Source organism: Peromyscus maniculatus, chromosome 5 (assembly GCF_049852395.1).
Source record: "Peromyscus maniculatus bairdii isolate BWxNUB_F1_BW_parent chromosome 5, HU_Pman_BW_mat_3.1, whole genome shotgun sequence".
Lineage (NCBI taxonomy): Eukaryota > Metazoa > Chordata > Mammalia > Rodentia > Cricetidae > Peromyscus > Peromyscus maniculatus.
Genome location: NC_134856.1, coordinates 56,317,845 through 56,340,674, shown reverse-complemented (window position 1 = coordinate 56,340,674; position 22,830 = coordinate 56,317,845). Strand labels below are relative to the sequence as shown.

The following is a 22,830-nucleotide window of genomic DNA, read 5'->3' as shown; positions in this document are numbered from 1 at the left end:
CCAAACCCAGGTCCTCTGCGAGAGCAGCCATGTTCTTAAGAGCTGAGCATTTTCTCCAGCCCTGCTTTTCTCAACTTATCAATGTTTTACAGTTTCCGGTGTAGAGATCTTTTACCTCCCTAGTTAAGTTTATTTCCAAGTAGTTTATTTAATTGGGTGAATGGGTAGACATGGGAAAGCCAAAGTATACCTGGTAGGGGTCAATTCTCTCCTTCCACCATGACTCCTGGGGATCAAGTTCAGGTCATCTGGCTCGGCAGCAAGTGTCTGCTTCTGCTGAACCATCTCAGTGGCGCTAGTTTATAACTGTTTAAATGGTATTATACTGGGATTATTTTCTTGACTTTTTTTTCCTAGATAGCTATTAGTGTATGGAAATGCTGATTGTACATCCTGCAACTTTTGACTTTGTTTAGATCTGATAGTGTTTTGGGGTTGTGTATATATAATTTCCTATCACCTGTAAACAGGATAATTTTATTTTCCCCTTTCCAGGTGTGGTAGCTTTTATTTTTGTATCTGATACTTGAGCCAAATCTTCTAGAATTGTGCTGATGAGTAACAAAAACCAGTTATACTTGATTTAGACTGTAAAGGAAAGGCCTTTAGCTTCTCCCCATTCAGGGGACGCTGGCTGCAGTTTGTAGGATGTGGACTTTTGGTTGAGGAACGTCCTTTTTCTATCTAATTTGCTCAGAATTTGTCCATCAAGCGATGTTGAATGTCAACAAATGTGTTTTCCGTATCCACCGACATTATTTAAACAATAGGAAATAAATAGGGAATGGAGTAGGTCAGCGGTAGCTTGGGGCCCAGGAGGCGAGTGAGTAGGGAGAGGTTTACAACCCTGTGCAAACACTACGGACCACTGGGTAGGGCATTCACAGGGTGAACCGTACACGAATCACACCTCAGCGAAGTACTTTAAAATCAAGGCCCAGGCCGTACTAAACTACATAATTTGTTTTCTTGGGGGCGACGGCAGGGAGACCCCGAGATCCTGGGAGAGAAATCGGTTCCCAGGGAATCAGCAGGGCTGGAGGCTCTCAGGACAGTGCCGGCAGAGGAGAGGGCTGAGGCGACAGGAGAAAAGTCGGGGCAGGGTGCTCCCCGAGGGCCTCCCATTTCCAAGCACTCCTTCCAAGGGCATGTGGGGAGGCAGGCCCCACACTCAGGAGAAATGATCGGGGCTGCAGAAACGGCTCAGCAGTTAAGAACACTAGCAACTCTTCCAGAGGACCTGGGCTGGATTCTTAACAAGCCAGTTGAGTCCTCAGTTGTCTGTAACTCCAGTTCCAGGGAATCCAAAGTCCTTTTCTGGCCTCCACAGGTACCAGGCACGCACTTGGTGCAGACAGACATGCAGACAAAACACTCATAAACATGGGGGTGGGACGGCGCTGAGAAGCTAAGCTGCCTGCCATCCAAGCTGGTTGCAAGTGACCTGCTTTTTGGTTTGAAGATTCTTCACTTGGGATCAGCTGTCTCCTAAATAGCCCCGTGTAGAGAGGCTAAGTACACACATCTCACAGGACACACAGCCTGGCAGTGGTCATCCCCATCTGAAGCAAGAGCTGTTAGGTAAAGGACGCCCATGTTTGACCCCTCCACATGAGGCAGGTGCAGCAGTTGGCACATCAGGACAGAGGGCAGAGATGAGGAGGTAGGAAAGGAAGTGGGGAGGGCCACAGCGAGAGGGCACAACAGAGCAGTCTGCTGACCAGAGCGATGGCCTGCGTGTGGAGAAGTGATGAGCTAATTAATTTTTTTTAGAGAAGCAAGTTTGCTGCCCCCAGCCCACCCTTATCACTGCTGCATCCTCAGCAAGAGAAGCAGCTCCGTGTAAAGGCCCTGCTTACAGGGTGGCATTATCCACAGCTGTGCAGCCATTTATCTGTTGATAGACCCCTATTGTCGCTGGTTGGTGTTTGGCTCTCATGGAAGCGAGCAATTTGAGAAAATAAAAAATAAATAAATAAAGAGACAAAGCCTGATGCACTCACAGGGCTTGCAGCAGGAGCCAGCTGGAGAGCCAAGGCCCATGAAATATGCATCAGGGCCAACAAAGCGGGCTCAGCGCACGGAGGAGCATTCACCTCTTCAACAGTCGGGGGTCAGGCTCGGGGAGCCCCGCGAGCCTCCACTCGGAGGGACCTGTGAAGGCTGAATAACTTTAGAGGGAGCCCTGTCCACAGGGGGGAGGGCAGGCAGTGTTCCTCCAGAGCCTCACTGCCTGCCCAAGCTGCGGGACTCAGGAAGCCGGGCTGCCGGGAGGCAGATACGTGGGACACTGGCTATGACGCATGGAGCCGAGGGCGGTGGGCTAGGGAGCTAACTAGGCTCCAGGAGAGGTGAGGAGGCAGCGGTCTCCGGCATGAGGACCAGGCTTGGGAACCCCTGCCATGTAGTGAGTGTTCCTCTTCTACTGGCTCCCTTCTGAAGGATCCAGAGGCCCATTCCTCTCACTTCAAATGGGATGGTGCACAGGGCCACTATCCAGAGAAGAAAGCCTCAACTCACAGCCTGAGCTGTTAGGCTTTGACACCGCCGCCTAGATCGGGAACAGGCCACTCCCGCCCTCCCCTCCTCCCAGAGTCCTCCTGAGATTGTAACGGTGTCAGGCTGATATCTGGATAAGCTCTTGAGGATCGGAGACCTAAGGCAGCTGCTGGTTTAGGGGCCTGTATCCTCAAGGATCCTTGAGTTTAGAAAGGCCAGGGAATCCACAGCAAGGAGTCACGAGTGACCACCCTAGTGTTCCTGCCAGGCTCCAGTGCCCAGAGGATGCCAGCTGATGTAGCTCCTTCAGCAGGCTGACAGGGATGGCCCCTTCAAAGTAACAACACGGCCTCACTGACCACAGAAAACAGGCCTGTCCTCTGTCTCCGAGATAGACTAGGACAAGGTAAGGGGGTTTGTTTGTTTTTTCCCTCACCACGGATCTGATCTTTCCTAACCACGGCAGGGGTATGAAGAGACTTCGAGGTGAGCACAAGGTAAGTCCTAGGCTTTAGCTGTTTATGTGACTACTCGTGGAACTGAGGGCCTGTGCATATCAAGCACTCGACCACTGAGTCACCCAAGTCCAAAGTCATAAACTTTTAAGTCAGAGAATCTGACTTTGTCAAAATGCCACACGTTGGCACATACTCAAAGGAACAGCATCCCATCTTCCAACTGCTCGCTCGGGATGCGGCACAGAACAGCATGCTCATGAGGGGTCACACCAACAAGGCATCGTCTCTCATCACAGCAGCCACAGCTGGTTCAGTGAGGTGGAATGCACGGTCAGAGCAGAAGCCATCCCGGGCCAGAGGGGCCGGGATATCAGTCCCCTGTAAAGGCAGCACCTGGCCGAGGCCACACACCCTGAGGTCGAGCACAGAGGACTATACGGGCAGATGCCTGCTGCAGCCCTGAACAAAGGTAGAAAGTACCTTCTAGAAGGCAGTGGGCAGTGCCCACAGGAAGTTCCACCTGCTAGGCTGACATTCTCAGGCTACCAGCAGCAGCCCCAGATGCATGTCCCCCATGCCACACACATGGACAGTGGGCACAGCGGGCACAAATCACTGACTACAAGTGGGGCTTTTATTAGGGGGAGAAAAATCCCAACATTTAAAGTCAGGTTCTGGAAGCCTCACAGATAAATGGCTTACGACTTATAAGTATGAGCAAGCAAACAAAGTGTCTATGTATGAACTCAGCTCAAAATGCTGAGAGTATCTGTGTATTGTACACTACATACACATGTACACACACGTGCATGGGCAGAGACAGAGGACAGAGACAGAGTCTCTCTCTCTCTCTCATCGTTACCATCTCTAGCTAGGAACCCAGTTTCCCAACGGTGGACTAGGATGTCGAAGGCAGTTAGCCATCAGCAAGGTGATAACAGACTCAGAACTGACAATACTGGGGCCAAGCAGACACCCCATGGGGGGCTGTGGCCGTGGACGAGCCCATACAATCTAGGCCTAGGTGTGGAGGTGAGATCTCAACATGGGCATCCTCCTGCCCCCACCTGACACTTCTCTTTGTGGGCGCTTTCCATTCACTGACAGATACCACAGGTGTGTGGCTTTGCCTCTTGCTTCAGGCACAAGGGCCTGGCGGCCATCTGCCAGACTTGGTTCTCAAGTCTTGAGAACCATCTTTTCGTGACAGCCAAAAGCAAACCTGACCAGACACGACATCACAACAGGGTTCAGTTGCCAAAGGTGCCCGAGCGGGTTCTCAGTGCCCTTGCACGAGGGCAGCTCCAGGCACTGGAGTGCAGCTGGATGATGTGGGCCCCCCGGCCAGCTGGGGGGAGACACTGAGTGCCAGAGCGGGCCCGTGCCCTTCGCATGACTGCTGGAGGAGAGCAGACTCGTCTTGGCCCTGGCAGCATCCACTCTGCCTGCCATCTGGTGGAGTCTCAGGGCATCTCGGACTCTCAATCCAGGGGGCCCGGCTGGTGATCTCTAGGGAATGAGGGCCCACACTTGCTCTGGGGCTCCAGAGCAGCTGCTATAAATCTTAGCCCCATGATAACCCTACACTGGCACGCACCCCTCTTACCTCTCAGAGTCTATCCGAGCCACCCCCATCCCTGAAGCCCTGAGTATAGCTGTCCCAGGCTGGCTGCCGATCCTTTCAGTTTTAAGTGTGTCTCAGGAAAGAGGTCTCTGCAGACAGCATCAGCCGAAGAAATGCGAGCCACGGTGGTTCAGGTGAGCAGCAGCTTGCTGTATAGGTGCTAAGCAGCCACATCTCACCCTCACGCAGCTGTCCTTCCTGCCCCGACCCACCCTGTCCTCACAATGATTCTGCCGTTTTCCAAAGAGCAGGTGTTCCTGAGGCCCACTGTTTAAGGACGCCTGAGAGAGAAGAGTCGCTGTGACGTAGCTGTTAGCCTTCCATCTACCCTCCCTGGCAGAATCCATCAATGCACAGAGGCCTGGGACTGCTCAAGCCGGGCAGAGGCAGGTGGCCTGAATGTGCATTGCTACCTGAGCTGAGGGTGAGGTGGGCAGGACAGAGGCTCAAGAGCCAGGGAAAGTGTGGTGATTACAGACATTTCAACATGTAGGGCGGCAGAGGCAGGGCCAGTTAAGGGGGACTCTTGGGCCAGCTTGAGGAGGCCTGTGGTCAGGGGAGATAAGACATCTGGTCAGGTCAGGGGATGAAGGTGATCCTTCAGAGAAGGCTGACCACAGAAGGAAGAGTCCAGAGAAAGGCACTGAGACAGCTCCAGGGCAGGCAAGAGACTGCGGACCCCCACCCCCAACCAGGGAAGGGGTGAGAAGTGTTCCTGGGACAATAGAACATTTCATGACATCACTGGCTTTTCAGACAAGCTCAGAGCCACCAGGTCCCACTCGCCTGCTCTCAGGAACACCAGCAAGCATTTTTCCCTTGGTGGAGGCTAAGGTTAGTAAGGGCAGGCCCACAAAGACCTTAACAGCTACCTCTGCAGGGGTGGACTCCAGGGAGTGCTGGAGCACCTGCCAGCAAGACGTCAGCAGGGTGAAGGAAGGGACGCAAGGGAGGACACAAGACTCCCTGCCCATTCGCCTTTCCCAGGGTGACAGCACCTAACACCCAGCCAGTCTCTGAGATAATCATTGCCTTTCAGGTCAAAATTCCATTTCCTATGAATCTTAAACTTCTCTTTGGCTGAGGTTCCTTACGATCAGTTCTTAGCTCGTCTTCCTTTCTTTTTAAAAAATGATTTATTTGTCTTTATTTTATGTGCATTAGTGTTCTGCTTGCATGTATGTCTATGTGAGGATATTAGCTCCCCTGGAACTAGAGTCACAGACAGTTGTAAGCTGCCACGTGGGTGCTGGGAATTGAACCCAGGTCCTCTAGAACAGTCAGTGCTCTTAACCACTGAGCCATCTCGAAAGTCCCCCAGTTCTTAGCTCTTAAAATCCTCAATGAGAGAAGAGAGCATCCTCCTCTTGTCCATGCTTGCTAAGTTAAGAGTCATGTATAGAGTTGAGAACCACCTTCCTGGAGTTGAAGCATCGCATTACCTAAGCACACAGGGCTCCAGGTGGCTCCAGCACCTGACAGCTCAACATTCCCACAGGCCCAGTCTGTGAGAATTACTGCTGTGCTATCCCACATGACCCCTCTGGATGTCCCCCAGGGACAGAGCTATGGGGAGGAGCTGGAACCAGCAATTAGGAGCAAGGCACATACATCCAGGCTGAGCTCCCTCCTGGGAGGGTACTGGCAGACTCTCATGGGTGAGGCCCAGACACGTTAGCCTATAACCCCAGTCACAGCCTTCAGCATCGATCCTGTCCAAGGCTGCCCCCGGTACGGCGGGGAAGAACCCCTAAAAGATGACCTCACCTTTGTCTCCTTCTCGTTTCCCTCTGCGTGGATGATGTAGGGAGAACCCTTCTGCGGGTTTTCTGAGACGATGCGTACTTCCACTCCTGGCAGTGGGGTCCCCACAGAACCTGTGAGAAACGAGAAGGGAGGTAGGAATTGGATAGTTGCATGCTTGGGTTTGGGACATGCTTCCTCGTGTATATGGGACACTGGGATCACTGTCGGGAGTGGATCACATGCTTGGTGACTGCAAGGAAAGATGTGCGGAGGGTGGCAAACGGTGCATGTGAGCAGCCGGCCAAAGGCCGGCCCAAACCTCACTGACACACTATGGTAGCTGCTGCTGCACGACCAGAGACACTCGCTGCTGCTCATATGGCCTGGAACTGCCACGGTGGACTCTTCACTGCTCCTGCCTAGTCGAGGAGAGCAGGCCGCCCAGCTGGATGTGTGCAGGAACTGACTAACGCAGGCCACTGGTGCGTCCCAGAAAGGGCGGAGGTGGAAGCGGGTGGGGTTCCCTGTAAACTGGGCTGCCCCATTTTTTTTTTTTAATTACACTTCCTCCTGCAAGGGTGAGACAGAATCTGGCCGGTAGGGATGTGTCCAGAAGCCCCCCCACTCCTGGGCAATGCCCTGTGCTGAAGCATCACTCTGCTGCTGGCCTGGGGGCCCCCGAGCTCACGTGCCTTGGGGCCAACACGTGAACAGCAGGAACAGAGTGGAGAGCAGACAGGTCACCACACCCAGGAATGAGGCCAATGTCCAAGCACACCTTTCTCCTGAGAATTCACTTTATAGTTTCAGGGTCTTTATTTTAAGCACTGTAGCTAATGGGGGTCTGTGACAGGACAAGTTTTCCAAGTGGCAACTTAGTGAACCACACACACACACACATACACACACACACACACACACACACACACACACACACACACACACACACACAGACACTTTGCACCCTGGGTTCAGCTTCCTCGTGAGGTGACTGCACTGTCCCTGTTTTAGGTAGGATCCTCCATGGCGGGGGTTCCTCGCAGAGGGTCAGGAGGCATGCATGGCGATGGAGCAGATGCTCTAGGGCGTTCTCGGCTCCAGGTGTGGAGGGGCCTAGGCCTCCCCTCTAGAGTGAGTCACCACCACAGTGAGACAGCTAAGCAGCATCCTTCCTGCTCTGACTTCGGGGTTCTAAGACTTTAAAAATCAAGGTGACCATGTGTGGCATTATTAATCATTTCAAAATGCAGTGAGGACCCATGAAACTGTGGCCTCTGCTCTGTGGTAGAAAGGGGACAAGGGGAGAGGGCGGCTGTCACCTCGAGGAGGTGCTTCTGGCCCTGTAGCCTGCTGCAGAGGACAGTGTCCTCTGTGTCCCTCTCACCAGAGTACAGGTGGACCGGGGGTCACACGTAGGGCACTGGGAATGGAAGGGGACAGCTGTGGGGCAGCCGGTACCTGGCAGGCGAGCCTCCGTCAGGGGGTTGGACAGGGCCATGCCAATCTCCGTCATGCCATAGCGCTCCAGTAGCGTGTGGCCCGTGGCATTCTTCCACTTCTCCAGCAGGGGGACGGGCAGGGCAGCCGAACCTGACACCATCAGCCTGGGCAGCAGGACCACAAGGGGCGTACTTAGCTCTGATGGGGGCAGCTCACACGCACGCACACTTCCTTGTGAGTGCGCAGACCGGGTGCGTGGGATGGTCCTCTCCCATCTCTGTACTCAACAGTCATGATAAAGGTGAGTTTTTAAAGAAGTTTCTTTTCAGTGTGTTTCTGTAAATTCAAGCAGGCCTTTCAAAGGGATGTTAGCTAAAGCAGCATCTTTGGTGATACCACCAATAATTACGATGCTGCTCACCAACCTAAACAAGTGATCACGACAGGATGGTGGCGATGGTTGCGTGCCTCATGGAGGAAAGGCCACAACACTGCAGGAGGTAGGTGCTGTGTGAGCAGAGCTGCTGAAGCTGGAAGACACACGGGGGTGGGGGAGGGGAGGCGAGGGAGGGGGAGGGGACCGGCAACTGGAGGCTACAATGGCAGAGGCGGTGGGTGGTGCTCAAGTCCCTAAGCTGCTTTCTGCTACAACCCCATGGCCTGGCACCTGCAGAAAGGAAGGTCCTTTGTGTGTCATCTAAACTGAAGCAGGAACCAGCCCCATCCTCCTCCAGAGGTGTATGGCCAACAAGAGCCCCGACGTCTCATTCGTCTGCTGAGGATTCTGTATTTCAGAAACGGCAACTGTGCCTGTGGTTCTTTGGGTCTGGTGGGATCTACTGATCCTTCCCCAGCTCTGGTTCCTGAGCACTGGGTGCCCCCGAGTGCTTCAGCTGACAGGCCTGGGTAGGGGCCCAGAGAGGCAGCCATCAGCAGCAGCTTCTGAAGCAGGGCTCTGATTTCCTCAAAGCATTTGGAAAGGGAGCGTAAGAGCAGAGCGAAAATGCAATGCTAACACATTTGTCTCAGATAATCCAGAAGTCTCTTAGGGATACAAGGCACTGCTCCCTGAGCCCAGATGTGTGGCAGGAACCCAGGCTGCTGGGTTCCCACATAAGTCGTGCTTGGAGTTCTTTCTTTCTTTCTTTCTTTCTTTCTTTCTTTCTTTCTTTCTTTCTTTCTTTCTTTCTTTCTTTCTTTCTTTCTTTCTTTCTTTCTTTCTTTCCTTCCTTCCTTCCTTCCTTCCTTCCTTCCTTCCTTCCTTCCTTCCTTCCTTTCCTTCCTTCCTTCCTTCCTTCCTTCCTTTCTTTCTTTCGGATTTAATACTTTCTTTAAGAGTGAATAGAGTGAGGATTCAGATAGCATCAGTGAGCGTCTGTTAAAAACTGACGCCATGTGAGGATTCTTTCATCTCCAAAGTAAGATAGGATCACTTCCTGGTCAACAGCCTGAGCTGGAGCTGGTGGTGGAAACATCAGGGTCAGGCCCTGTCCTAACTCAGCTTGGAGTTTTAAATCAGAGTTGTCCCTGCAAGTGCGTCAGCCAGCCTCAGTCCCCTTCCCATGTGCCACATCCTTGTCCCTCTGGCAGAAGAGAAGCGCCCTAGCCCACACCTGCTGGAAATGTGGATCTGGTCTGTGTGTGATGATCAAGTAAGCCACACTATGATCACTTCTAGTGAGCAAACCATATTTCGACATAAAGCTGGGAAAGAAATGATATCCGTGGCTCACAGGACAGAGAAGGGCAACTTCACACCACTGAACAGCCCACAGGCCTCAGCTCACGGCTGTGAGAAGTGCCTGTCCCGAAGCGGGGAGGGGGGGAGGCAGGACAGTCAGCAGCAGGGGCAGAGTGAGGGGAGGTCTCAGAGCCAAGTCAGAGAGGACCAGGGAAGAGGTTGGTTCAGTCCTCAGCCTTCCACAGGCAGAGAAGCAGACAGACGTGAGAGACAGAGGTACCAGGGGTAGACAGACATGGGATGCAGATGAGAGAGAGAGAGAGAGAGAGAGAGAGAGAGAGAGAGAGAGAGAGAGAGAGAGAGAGAGAGAATATGAATCCAGGCAGAGGACAGAACATACACGTATGCACAGAGCCACCATTTAAAGGGAGAGAACTGGGCAGACCCTAAGAATGAGTTATACCTGCTGACCACCAAGCTTCATGGGGCCGGGGTGGGGGGGATATGAGCTCTTTCCACCCACCTGATCTTTTCTTCACAAACTGCACGCACGAAATCCTGGACACGGGGCTGTGTGAAATGCTTGTCATAGTAATCTAGCAGTTTGCTGTAGATCGTGGGCACTGCCATAAATACATTAATCCGTGGAGTTTCTGAACTCAAGAACTTTTCCCAAACCTAGAGGGAAAAGGGAAGCAGCATTCAGCAGCTAGAAGACAGCACAGCCTGTCTCCATCTCAGGTCTCTCCTACTGATGGAAGCTGTTTCCTGGGTGAGATGAATGTGGCCATCAGCGGCCTCCAGTTCAGAGGGACTCCTGTAACACTGAAACATTCCATGGGACATTGTGTCTGGCCTATGAGGAGGAACATTCCAGAAGCAACTGCAGTCAGAAGCAACCTTAGCTCAACTGTAGCCACACCATGGGGCAGCCTTGGGAATCTGGACAGTGCTCAACACAGGTAGGAGGCTGGTCTGTTGACTTACCCAAAAAGCTTCACCTGAACTTTGCCATTTTACCCCTTAATAAATTTCTAATCAGATTTCATATAAAAACATTTAAATTTCTCACCAGTTGGGTTTTTATTTCAATATAATCAGTATGAGGCATGCAAGACAGGACTGAATAGTATCATGTTATCATCTCAGGCAAGGGCAGAGTCTGGCTCATGAATTAAAAATTCCAGATTGTCAAAAAGTCAATTCCTCAATCCTCCAATTCCCAACCATCTTCACCTTGCAGAGACTGACCAGAGGTTCTGGTGTCTTACACTGACAGGCCAAGGTCCCGAGAGCCAGAACAAAGGTGAAGTCTTGCTCCTTCCAGTTCCCAGAGTGGAAGTCACTAACAGTGTGAGCCCAGCCTGTTCTAATGCAGTGTCCTTGAGCTGCTATTCTGGAGACTGCCACTCTCAGTGATGATGGACTCACTGTCATTTCCCCTCCACAGGGCCAACACCATGTCCCTGATGCCTGTCTGCTGGAAAGGGGGGGGGAGTGACTCCTGTGGGTCCTCCAGCAGGAGTTCCTCTGCAGTGGAACCAGAGAAGATGTGACAGAGGACAGCCTGCTTCTCATGTCCTGTTCCCTGAACTTGTAGAGGGCATCGAGCTGTGGGTCTAGACGCAGGGAAATAATGCTGATTAGACACACAGTGATTTGGGGACATGAAGGAGAGGTGACTACTAGAGTTAGGTGCACTGAATGGGGAGATGCAGCCTCGGGCCCAGGAGCAGGTGCCTCCAGAAGCCATAAGAAGAAAGATGCAGAGACCTCCATGAACCTTCCGATGGAACTCCCTCCAATACCTTGGTTTTGGCTCTACCAGGCAGCTGGGAGAATAAATGTATGCTGTTTTAACCCTCCAACCTGTAGTCACTGGTCGCGGGGCACACAGAAATTCACTGGGCTGCTAAAAAACCAGGGTCACGACTCACCTGCTGAGCACTGAACTCCGGCAGCATCACACAGGTGGCTCCTACCCAGAGCGGACAGAGCAGCTTGTTGACCACGCCGTGGACGTGGTGCAGAGGGAGGACATGAAGGATCGTGTCATGTTTTGTCCATGCCCATGTATGGACCAGCCCAGTCACCTGTGGGGAAATAGCACTGCCTAAGACCAGGGATGAGAGGGTGTGGGCATGGCACGGGTAGACACGTGGTCCCGGGGATCCTGAGGGAGAAGGGGGAATAAAGAGGGTTCTTCGCTCCTTCCTTTCTGTGGCTCTGAAGAAGGGAAGTAACTGGGTTCTCCCACTTCTCACGGGAAGGGAACACAGACACCTAACGAGACTGCAGAGACCCTAGAAAGCCCAGGAACAGGCTCTGCAGACACTGTGGAAGGCAGAGGTGGGATTTTGGTACTGCTGCCCACAGCAGGGTCCCCTGCAAAGGACAGATTGCAGCAGAGTTCAGGTTTGAACCTGCACCAGCCTAGCATAGCTGCCTACCTGTGGTCCCTGTACCCTGGTCACCCACTCAGCTGTAACAGGAGTCACAAGGCAGATGTCCAGGCGTATCCTCAGCTCTCACTGAGAAGCCATGTGGACAAGGCTCCTTCGTGTTCCCTGGACCATCCGAGGATGCTGGCCGCACCAGAGCCCGGGATCACTTGCTGCCTTCCTTGTGTGTTGGCTTTCATGTTCCTTTATTGCTTCTACTGCACAGAAGACTTCACTGTACATACACAAACTTCTCAGAAAGTGAGCGGAGTCAGACAAGGAGTGAGTGACTGATGGGTTTTGCTGAGGTGGTTCCGGAAGTGACTGAATACAAGGTAATTCACAAGGCAGGAGCCGACATAGGAGCTGCTCCTGTTTCTAGGGTGCTCTTACAAATCCCAACCTAATCACACAGCCTGACTATGCGACTCTATAGTCTTGGTGGTCATTTGGCAAAGCATGTCTGGACCCTACTCAGTGGTGGCTGGGACAGTGAGAGGGGAGGAAGCAGAGGCCTCTGGAGCACACCCAGCACTCACCACAGCTGCTAAGTTACGGTGGGTGCTCAGGGCACCCTTGGGCTTCCCTGTGGTCCCACTGGTGTAGAAGATCATAGCACCCCGGTCACGCCAATCCCTCTCTTGGACCAGCTGCTCGGCTGCTCCATGGCAGATGGCAGGCGTGAGGGGCAGAAGCGGGACTCCCAGCCTCTGGGCCACTGGACTTAGCCGCTCCAGGTGCTCCTGGCCAACCACGAGCACAGAGCTCCGGGAGTCCTGGATGAAATACTCCAGCTGGGCCTCAGGGTGCTTCCAGTAGAGTGGGACGGCAATCCCACCACTCATCCAGGAGGCCCACTGAGCTACAACATAGGAGACATCATTGGAGCACAGGAAGGAAATCCTCTCCTCCTGGAGGTCCCCAACCTTACAACCCCGAAGCCTGCAGATCTCCTGGGCCAGGCAAAGGCTGCGGTCATAAAGCTCCCTGTAGGTGTGACGGCCATGTTTGTCAATAAGGGCAATCCTGTCCCCAAAGGCCAGGGCGCGGATGAACACTGGGGCATTCCCATCTGGGCGGGCCTCTGGAGCTGTATGCAGGAGGCTATGTCCTCTGTGTCTTCTGGGAGCCAGCTGACTGGAGGCCAGGGACCAGACGAGACGCCTGAAGGGCAGCGTCAAGAGGGGTGGCATCACACCAACAAACCACTGGGCTGGGCTGGGGAGGAGAGTGCAATGTGTGAGCGTTTGCCGGGGTCACCCAAACCCTGCCCACAGCAAGGTTTAAAATATACCCTCCAAACACCCCAAAAGGCTGCAGAAACTCTTAACGTAGCACCCCCTAAACAGAGAGGCTAACACTCCTAATCATACAACATCTTTAAAAAGCGTCTAGCTTTTTATTTAGTTTCTTTAAAGATTTCAAAAACATGCAAAATTTCCAAATAATTTTAAGTTAGGAAAACCAAATAAAATATACTTAAGGTAAATCCTGAATAGGAGATTTGGGAATTTTGAGCCTGGAAAATCACTAGTCAGTAGAAGCAGGTATCACAGGGACTCAAAAGGCACCCTTGTTGTGCAATATTTAACTGTGTAAAGGTGTGTTACATTTGTTTCTGCTGAGAATGTTACTTTAACTGTGTAAAGGTGTGTTACATTTGTTTCTGCTGCCTTTGTTTAATTATGTAAAATTGTGTTGCTGTTTCATTTTGTCTGCCTAAGGCATCTGATTGGTCTAATAAAAAGGTGAATGGCCAATAGCTAGGCAGAGAGGGAGAGGCGGGGCTGGTGGGCAGAGAGACTAAGTAGGAGGGGAAATCTAGGCTGGAGAGAAGAGAATGAGGGAGAAAGAGAGGGACAGGCCTGGGGCCAGAAGCCAGGCAGCCGCCAGCTAGCCAGATGTGAGAAGCAGGAAAGCAGGACATTCAGAAAGAAAGGTAAAAAAAGCCCCAACACAAAACATAGATAAAGAAAAACAGATTAAAATAAGAGCTAAGGCCGAGCATGCTTAATTAACATGAAGTCTCCATGTCATGATTTGAGAGCGGGTTGGTGGCCCAAAAGAAAAAGTCTGGTACACACCCTTGCCGCTTCTCGCCAGCACACCCCAAAGGGTAGCCATTCAGGAACTGCAACCCAGCAGGGCTTTAGGAAGGCAAGGTCACAGGCCAGGGAGTATCAGTTTGTTTCTTTTCTCCCCTTTAGGTTGAAAGAGAACTCTTCAGTCTGTCTTCTCAAAAACCACTACTAAATTACAACTGAAATAAGCAGAAAAGAGTGCCCAGGGAGGGGGAGATGTCACTGCTTAGTTCTGTTGGGGTGCTCCATGGGCTATCACCTCTGGGGACCCTGAAGTCCATTCCAGGACAACACAGAGGGGCCATCATACTTCCACACTGGCTCTGCATATGGCATCTAACAGGTCCAGAGGCCACCCAATATTCCAGATCTGCTTCCCAGTGCTAGTAGCAAGATCCCTTCCTTTGGTTCTATAACCCTCATGTCACATGTCATCCCTGCCTAGGCGCCTGGCAGCGAGAAGATAGCCCCCATCCCCAATCTAATTGGCCCCCAGCAGTTAGAACACATCACTCTCCACTGAGGCCCTCTGGCTTCTGCTACACCTACCCAGCAATCACTGCGGCTTTCATCAGAACAGCCTCCCCAATCACAGTTAGGAGACAAGAGGCCACACCTGCTTTGGCAGGAGTAACTGAGCCGGAGGAAGTGACTCATCACCGAGTTTATGGTGAGCTGACGGTGTTGCGACCTGTTCTTACAGAGGCACTAGGCGCTGGAATGTTAGACATTACTCGGTGCTAGAGGTCAATAAAGACACCTGCTGAGGAGACCTCTGCCAGCGTCCCAGGCCATGTGTCTAACATTCCCCCACAGACATAACAGCTGGCGCTCTCTGGGGTGAAAGGTAGAGGCCCGAACTATCCTAGAAGGCCCAGGAGAAGGACAAAGGCAAGAATGACCATACCTTGCCCCACCTCCCTTCTGTTCCCTCCACATCTCACAGAATGACCTCATGTAGCATTCCCTCTGTGAGGTCTGTCTCCATTAGCATGCTCTCTCTGACACATACCCTGACAGCTTCTCTCGTTCATTAACTTGCTGGGGCAAACCAACACATCATTATCTGCTACTGGTACTAAAAGTAGCTTTGTTGTTTTGTTTGTTTGTTTTGAGACAGGGTTTCTCTGTGTAGTTCTGGTGCCTATCCTGGAACTCTGTAGTCCAGGCTGGCCTTGAGCTCACAGAGATCCGCCTGGCTCTGCCTCCCGAGTGCTGGGATTAAAGGCGTGTGCCACCACCACCCCGCCCATTCTTTTTTTTTTTTTTTTTTTTTTTTTTTTTTTTTTAAAGACAAAGAGTTTCACTATGTAGCTCTAGCTGTCCTGGAACTCTCTCGGTAGGCCAGGCTGGCCTCAAACTCAGATTTGCCTGCCTCTGCCTCTGTCTCCAGTGTGCTGGGATTAAAGGTATGTTTTCACCACACTAGGACATCTTTGTTCTCTTAATAGTTAAATAATTTATCTAACAAAACAAATTCTCCATCAATAAATACTCCTAGAACTAACTTTTGTTCTGTGCTCGAGATCTTTGGGTATGACTTTGTTTCCCTGGCTCCTTGCCGGGGTTAGATACTTTCTCCTCTAGCCAGGCACTCTGGTCAAGAGAGCAGGGAAACTCGGCCTCACTCCTCTGTGCAGGAGTCTAGCTCATGGCTGCTTGGAGGCCCTGTGCACACTGGCTCTGCACATGTCAGTTCTCAAGCACACTGGCCCCTGGAGAACACCTGCAGTCTAGCCGAGGCAGCGAGGGTCCACAGCTGCTCTCCGCGCTCCTCCACAAGGGCTCAGAGCTCCTGGCCTGTTCACACCCCGGATTTCCACTTATACAAGGTTAGGCCAGAGAAGCCAAGAACTTGACAACCGTGTGGGCTTCCAGAAGTCAGGGAGCATAAAGTAAATGAGGAAGCTTTAAGTCTCACTCCAACAAATTCTCCTCTATCTGTTTTACAGTCGGAGATGCCAAAACCAAGAGAAACTCAAAGAGAAGACCTACTGTGTGGAATTTCAGAATTAAAGACTTGTGGCCAGATTCCTGTGGGTTAGAGTGTGAGATGTCTCAGAATGCTCTGGATGAATGGGAAGGATAAAACATTTGGTATTCGGCCATTGTCTCTGCACAAGGGAACAGAAAACAGAGGAACTCAAACAGAAGAACTGCTGTGTGTGAGACACCAGGAGCCTCCCCCACAATTCTACACCACAGCCTCCAAAATGGCACGACTCTCCTGAAGCACCTGGAGAGCCGAGCGCTGGGGAAGTAGCCCCTGCCCTTCACCCAGGTGTGGGAGCTCATCAGCATCCAGGGAGCTGTACAAAGGAACCCCGAGGGCCGGGTTCCTGATGAAGAGCTGCCCCGAGAGACTATGGCACACGAGAACAACATACAAGGCCATGGGAGAGCAGTGTTGATCTAGGCCTCTAGACCTGGGGAGACCAAGAGCTTGAGTCATGAGAGAGAAGCCCTCTCAGCAGCAGCACCAATACTTGAAACCCTTCCCCCATGTTAACACTATGACCTTAGTGCAAAAAGATGTGCACATAGGATGCTCACACAAGTGGTAATTAGTTAAACTGAAACTAACCAACGGTCCTCAGAAAAAGCAGATCGTGCACAGACATTCAAATATGCAGGTCCAACAGGGTGCTGGCTTCCACTAATCTCTGTGTACCCCGCTTTTGACACCACCATATCATGTGAGGTGGTAGGGCTGAGTCAACACGGCTAACCAGGAAAAGCAACATAGCAGCATGGCCCCAAGATTCAGAGCAGGCATTGGTTATGCAGCTGCAGACGCCTGCATGGACCCTTACAGCACCGCTGCCCTCTGGGGCAGAGGCCTCAGCCCTGAAGGTTGGTGGCATTCCTACCATGCACAGACACTGAGGTGTCAAAGCAGGCTCCTTGTGGAACAGACTTACAGTTCCCATGGGGCCCCAGTGCTGTGAGAAGATGCCCACAGCAGGAAGAACAGTGACAGCCATGAGGAGGATACCCCGACCCTGGGGGGGGGGTCAGTCGGGGAGGATGGCAGAGGGAAAGGGCAAACTGAACCCTGTATGGGCAGCTGTGCACATGCTGGGAGGCATTGCTGGACCACCTTCAATTGTTATAAGTTCTACCGTGTCCCCTCTGAGGCACTGCCTTACTCTCCCATACGTGGAAATGGGACTGGCCCAGGCCTCCAAAGCTGCTTTGGTCTTCAGGCACGAGCCTGGTCCAAGCACTGATACATACTCCCAGCTCACCCCATCAGAGCCAGCTCTTCAGAGCAAAACAAAGTCTGTCTATTGAGAGCACCTGGCTGTGCATGGTCCTCCGATCCCCTGCAGGTCCAGGGATGCCAGAGAATGCCATGTCATACCTGTGGCTTAAGGACTGTCAAAACTACAATTTTAAAGTAGCATTCACAAATTAAAACAAAACACAAACAAACAAAAAAAAAACCAAAAGGAAAAAAGATGTTAAAACCTATATCCATTCTACATAATAAACTATCATTTAAAAAAGACATCTGGGAGCTGGGGGTGTATTGCTAAGTGCTTTTGCCTCGAATGCAGGAAGCCCTCATTTGCCAGTACCACCTAAAATGGGCAAAGTGGAGGCAGGAGGTTCAGAAGTTCAAGGTTACTCTTGGCTAAATAGTAAGTTCAAGGCCAGCTTGGATACAAGAGACCCTGTCCCTAAATTTTGTTTGTTTGTTTTTTGTTTTTCAAGACAGGGTTTCTCTGTGCAGCTTTGGAGCCTGTCCTGGATCTCGCTCTGTAGCCCAGGCTGGCCTCGAACTCACAGAGATCCGCCTGCCTCTGCCTCCCGAGTGCTGGGATTAAAGGCGTGCGCCACCACCGCCCGGCGCCCCTAAAATTTCAAAATGACGCCATGGAAAGGTATGTTTACATCCATCTCAAGTCCAAGAACAGCAGGGAGACCTGTTTCACAATAATCACGTTGGCCTTGGGGAGAACACTTAGAACACTCACGTTTACAGTTACTCCCTTGAGGGACAGCACAGGCTCACCTGTGCTCCTGCAGCAACATCTGGAGCCTCCCACAAGTCTTAGTGGTCGGCCACAAACAAGTTCCCTCCCGGGATGAAAATCAAAACAACTTTTCTTTTAGAGAAATTCCCCGTCCCGCTTCCAAGTCCAGCAGCCTTCCTTGAAGGCACACTTGTCCTGCCCACGCCGCCATAGTCTGCTTTCGGGACCCATTTGCCTTTCGGAGCCATGCCTCTGGGAACTTGCATCCCACGTGGTGCTCCGCGTAAACAAATCAAAGGGAGAAGCTCCGCTAAGACTTCAGCTCTGGGAGAAGGGCATGAGTTTAACACACAGCAGAAGTTTCTCGCGCGCGATGACAGACAGCTGCCCAACAGCTCCCACTATCCCCGATCAGCTCCAGCTCACCTCGACACCCCCTTTCTTGTTCTCTGCAACACGCTCACCTGGGGTCAGATGGGGGTCACTGGGGGGTGGGGCACGGGCCTGAGAAGCCAGGAGGGTGGATCAGCCCGGAATGAGTCCTACACCTAAAAATGTCCGCAGGCGAAATGTGTCCGTTTCCCTAATCTGTCCCTGTGTGCATAGCCTGGGTAATGAGTTCCGGGCTCGAGCGTTCCGGTTTATTCACATACCAAGACTGGTCTGTGCAGGACTGCCAGAGGGTGGCCTTCAGGTGCCTGACAGTCGTCACCAGACCTCTGGATCCATTGTCCTGATAGATTAAGTGCTGTGGGTTGCTTGCATTGTGTCAGCTTTAACTTTTATTTTTTAAGACAGGGTCTCATGTAGCCCAAGCTGGCTTTGAACTCATTATGTAGCCAAGGATGAACTGCCTCTACCCCCTTGAGTGCTGATTAATGACAAGCTTGTCTCACCACATCTGGCTTATGTAGTGGTGAGGATCAAACCCAGGTCTTCACACATGCACTCCAACAACTCTGAGCTATATTCTCAACCCTCAATGTTTATTTTAATAGGCACCATCATTGCCGCAGCAGGAAGGACTATACAGCTGTGGACAACATCTTCTCCAAATAGAATATAAGTGGATCCCTTGGTCCCTGAAGAGGGGCTCCCTGGCTTGCAGCTGGGAGCCTGCATTTTAAAGGTGATTTTTGAATTTGTCACACATTGTGTGAGAATTCCTCCTCGCAGGAACTGTGGCAGGGTCTTTTATTGTTCTTTATTTTGAGACAAGGTCTCTCTATATAGCATAGGCTGGCATCAAACTCATTACAATCCCCCTGCCTCAGCATCTTGAATATTGGGATTACAGGTCTGTGCCACCACAGCCAGCTTTAGGGTAGAATCTTACACTTTCTGTACAGTAAAGGAAAACACTGAATGTTAGAACTGAGTCCTTTTGTCAGTGGCAGAAAAGCCAGAGACAGCTCCACCACCTGCAGCAGCCCGAGAAGCTTCACAGACCTCCATGTCAGTCAAATGGGGATTCTTGACCTTCAGGATGCCACTGTGAAGCAGAGTTGGGGTTGTTAAGCCATAGTTTTAGCATAGTTTTAAGCATAGACATTCAGACAGACTGATTGGTGGGAGAACTGATTTAGGGCAAGGATGGTATACACCCAAGTATGGATGTGGACTTCTGAGGAGAGCACACAGTGTCTTTACAATAGCCATATACACAATTCAGGTGGCTTCTGAAATTGTATTGGAATTTGCACCCTAGGCCCCAGGACTTCTATGCTTAAATGTCTACTTCCAAAGCAGAAACCTAGACATGACCTTGAGATGTGAGTCAGCTTCTGTAACCCCTGGATCTTGGGGACTGACAAGAATCTGGATTTGGGTTTGGAATGGCCCAGTCGTTAGCATAAACCCTGGGTTTGATTCCCAGCCCTGTATGAGCCAAGATTGGTGGTGAATGCCTATAATCCCAGCACCTGGGATGTGGAAGCAAAAGGATTAGGAATTTGAGGTTGGGTTACACAAGATTGTCTCAAAAATGAAACAGGAGTGACAGACGGGATGGAGAGATGGCTCAGCAGTCAAGAGCATCTATCCCTCTCCCAGAAGATCTGGGTTTGATTCCAAGCACTTATACCAGGTAGTTCACAATTGCCTGCCACTCTAGCTCCAGGGAGATCCTGCTTCTGTAGATTCATGCTGCGGGCCGCAGGAATATCATAAGAACTCAGCTGGTTATGGCAAAGTCACTACCTGGAGGAATCAGGGAATTCCTCCAGAGGAAGCCAAATCCCAAGGAGTTTTTGGTGTTACTTGGCTTGTTATAGATCAGCTGTCTTCTGTTATGAAAATCATGTGTGCCTTCATAGTTTTTCCAATTGACTTTCCCCTAAGAAGGACTAACAGTGTAAACTGATCACTCTCTGGACATACACATTCCAGGTATTTGGAGAACAGCCTCAGGAAAGGCTTTCTCTGGAATCAGATTATCTATCTCCCTTGGCCACTTTCAAGGACTATAGGAAACACCACCCAGGTGGGCGCCCATTGTTAGTCCCAGGTGGACTAACAATGGTAACAGCCCACGTGCAAGTCTCCTGACTTACGGTAAATTCCACAAGGGTACACTGCCTAGGAGAGGTGGACGTTAATAGCTTTACACAATTTAGCTCAGACCCTCCCTTTTATATACCAGGACTTCCAGGGCACAAGAGGAGAAGAGAAAAGAGAATGGAAGAACTAGATGGGTAAGAACTTGAGAGGAACAAACTGAGATGGGGAAGAAGTAGATTGAAGGGCTACAGGAGAGTACTAGAGGAACGAGATGGAAGATGAGAAAGAGCCAGATGGGGAAGAACAAGATGAAGTAGAACGAGAAGAGGAGAGAGGAGACAGGAGGGGAGATGATATGGGAAGGAACAAAGTGGATGAGAACCTAGAAGGGGCAGAACTAGATGAAGAAATTAAGATAGAACCTAGAGGGGATCGTAGACAAGTGTAGAGAGAAATCAGGCTAAAGATGACCTAAATATGAGAGCAGAATATAAGCTTATAACTGTCACAGAATAATAAAGTATATGGACTAAGGAGTTTCGTGTACATAGATTCATTTCTTTTCATCAAAGTTTAATTATCAGCTGGTTGTAGATTCTTCCCGGACCCTGGGAGGGGACTATCGAGGGGCTGGACCCCCATAGTCCTCGATAGATACACACACACACACACACACACACACACACACACACACACACACACACACTGGTAAGGATGGTGGTGGTAGTGAGTCTCAGTGGTCACTCTGCAGGGGAAGCCTGACAGTCCAGGTCCACCCATCGCCCAAGCTTCTGATTAACATTTCAGTGACCACAGCACAAGCTGTCAGGAATGAACAGTCATTTGGGGTTAGCCAGATAGCCACTTACATGAGAGACGTAGGCTAACACCATCAGAAAGCAAATGCGGAGAACAGGGATGGCCACGTGAGGACTACTCCAAAGCAACCCCTGCCACTGTCATCAAAGCTGAGGTACAAGGTCCCACAAGACCAAGAGCAAGATTCTCCAACAGAGAGCTTCCCTAAGACCTGATGCCTAGGAACACCAGTGGCCAAGCATAATTCCCCACTGGAGGATTGGAAACAAGGAACTATCTGGACAAAAGGCTGAGGTGGTCACACAAAGTGAAGAGACTGGGTGGGCCTGCTGGGGAAGGATTTGAGGTTTCTGGAAGGGAAAGTAGAAGAGACAGAACAAGAGAACTCATGAGAGAAATTCAAAAGAGCCAGCAGAGACAAGGTCACCGAGGGCCTGGGACAGTGGATTAAATGGCCACTTCAACTTAGCAAATGAAAGAGTGGGGAATGTAGCAATTGCCCCCCCCCAACCCCACCCCCGGGTGGCTGTGATCACAAGGAACCAGAACACTTACTGCTGCTGAAAAGTGTCATCTCCGTCACCGGCTCCCCACCGTGGTTCAGGGCCGGTACCTACCCACAGCTGTGAGATAAATGGGAGTTAGCCAGACAGCAGCACCTGCAGCCTTGGGCAGGAAGCCAGTTCCCACCTGCCCCCCTCCCCGCCCTCCGAGGAGGTGGCTGAGCCACGTGACAATTTCAGCTCAACTCAAGATGCAGCCTCTTTTTTCACCTTGGGTTCAGGTGGTCAAGATGACTCTGTAATTCTACAGCACCCCTCACACCTCAGACACCAGACCTCAGACATTCCCCATATCACATGCCTCCAATACTCCAGACACCTGCTGTCCCCCCACATACATATACCTGCCCTTCCCCAGAAAAGGAAATCTCATAGCTGGAGCATCTTGGAAGGGGACTCAGCCCCTCCCCCTCAGTCCTTTGCACCTCCAGCTTAATGAGCACAAGCTGCTGGGGGCGCCTGGGTCACACCTTCTCACTTGATTGAAGCACAACATGGATGTGGCTGGCAGGGGTTTGTTCATGAGGGGAACTTCCGCAAGCTGTGAACACATTACCTTCTGCAGGCGGCTCTGGGAGCCGCTGTCGCCTGTTCTGGGGGAGACTGCACGGGTGGCCTGGTAAACCCGGCCCTAGGAGCACCGGGGACACCTGCACCTGGTGACTAAGAGAAGAGGCCATGACAGACTCTGACCTGTTGCGGGCTTTCTGTGTCCAGGCTGGTCCAGCCTACGTGGAACGGGGCTGACCTGAATCTATAGCTAGACACTGCCAGTGGTTATGTGTGCTTCCAGGGAGGTCTGGAAGGGACCATAGCCTTCTTGTTCCCTTGATTGATCGATATGTGCCTAGGGAATCCAGCATCCATGACATGAAGACTCGGGGACAGCCTGTGGAGGGTCTGCCTGGCAAAAACCAGAGGCTTCTGCACACCACTCCATGAAGAGCCTGCTGGCCAGCAAATCCCACACCACCTGTGGACTCTGAAGGCCACCTACAA

General features: G+C 51.5%; 1 protein-coding gene and 1 long non-coding RNA gene across 8 annotated transcripts in view; one reads left to right on the top strand and one right to left on the bottom strand.

Annotated features, from left to right (window-relative positions):
* The window catches only part of Acsf3 (acyl-CoA synthetase family member 3), a 39,518-nt gene extending 20,997 nt beyond the window's left edge, over positions 1–18,521 (bottom strand). Inside the window, exons 1-6 of one of the 7 annotated variants that reach the window (XM_076572244.1) lie at positions 18,415–18,518; positions 12,429–13,107; positions 11,386–11,541; positions 9,972–10,126; positions 7,786–7,931; positions 6,349–6,458 (exon numbers count right to left, since the gene is read on the bottom strand). In XM_076572244.1, coding sequence (XP_076428359.1) covers positions 6,349–6,458; positions 7,786–7,931; positions 9,972–10,126; positions 11,386–11,541; positions 12,429–13,082 — 1,221 coding nt within the window. In that variant the 5' untranslated portion in view covers positions 13,083–13,107; positions 18,415–18,518. Of the gene's footprint in view, positions 1–6,348; positions 6,459–7,785; positions 7,932–9,971; positions 10,127–11,385; positions 11,542–12,428; positions 13,108–17,988; positions 18,287–18,376 lie in introns of those variants that run through there. The other 6 variants (XM_076572243.1, XM_076572246.1, XM_076572245.1 and 3 more) reach the window with 6 other exon arrangements.
* LOC121829459 (uncharacterized) lies at positions 7,934–11,267 on the top strand. Its single transcript, XR_006072293.2, has 3 exons — positions 7,934–8,068; positions 10,190–10,410; positions 10,899–11,267. It is a non-coding gene; the product is annotated as an uncharacterized LOC121829459 (long non-coding RNA).
* Positions 18,522–22,830: the final 4,309 nt, after the last annotated feature.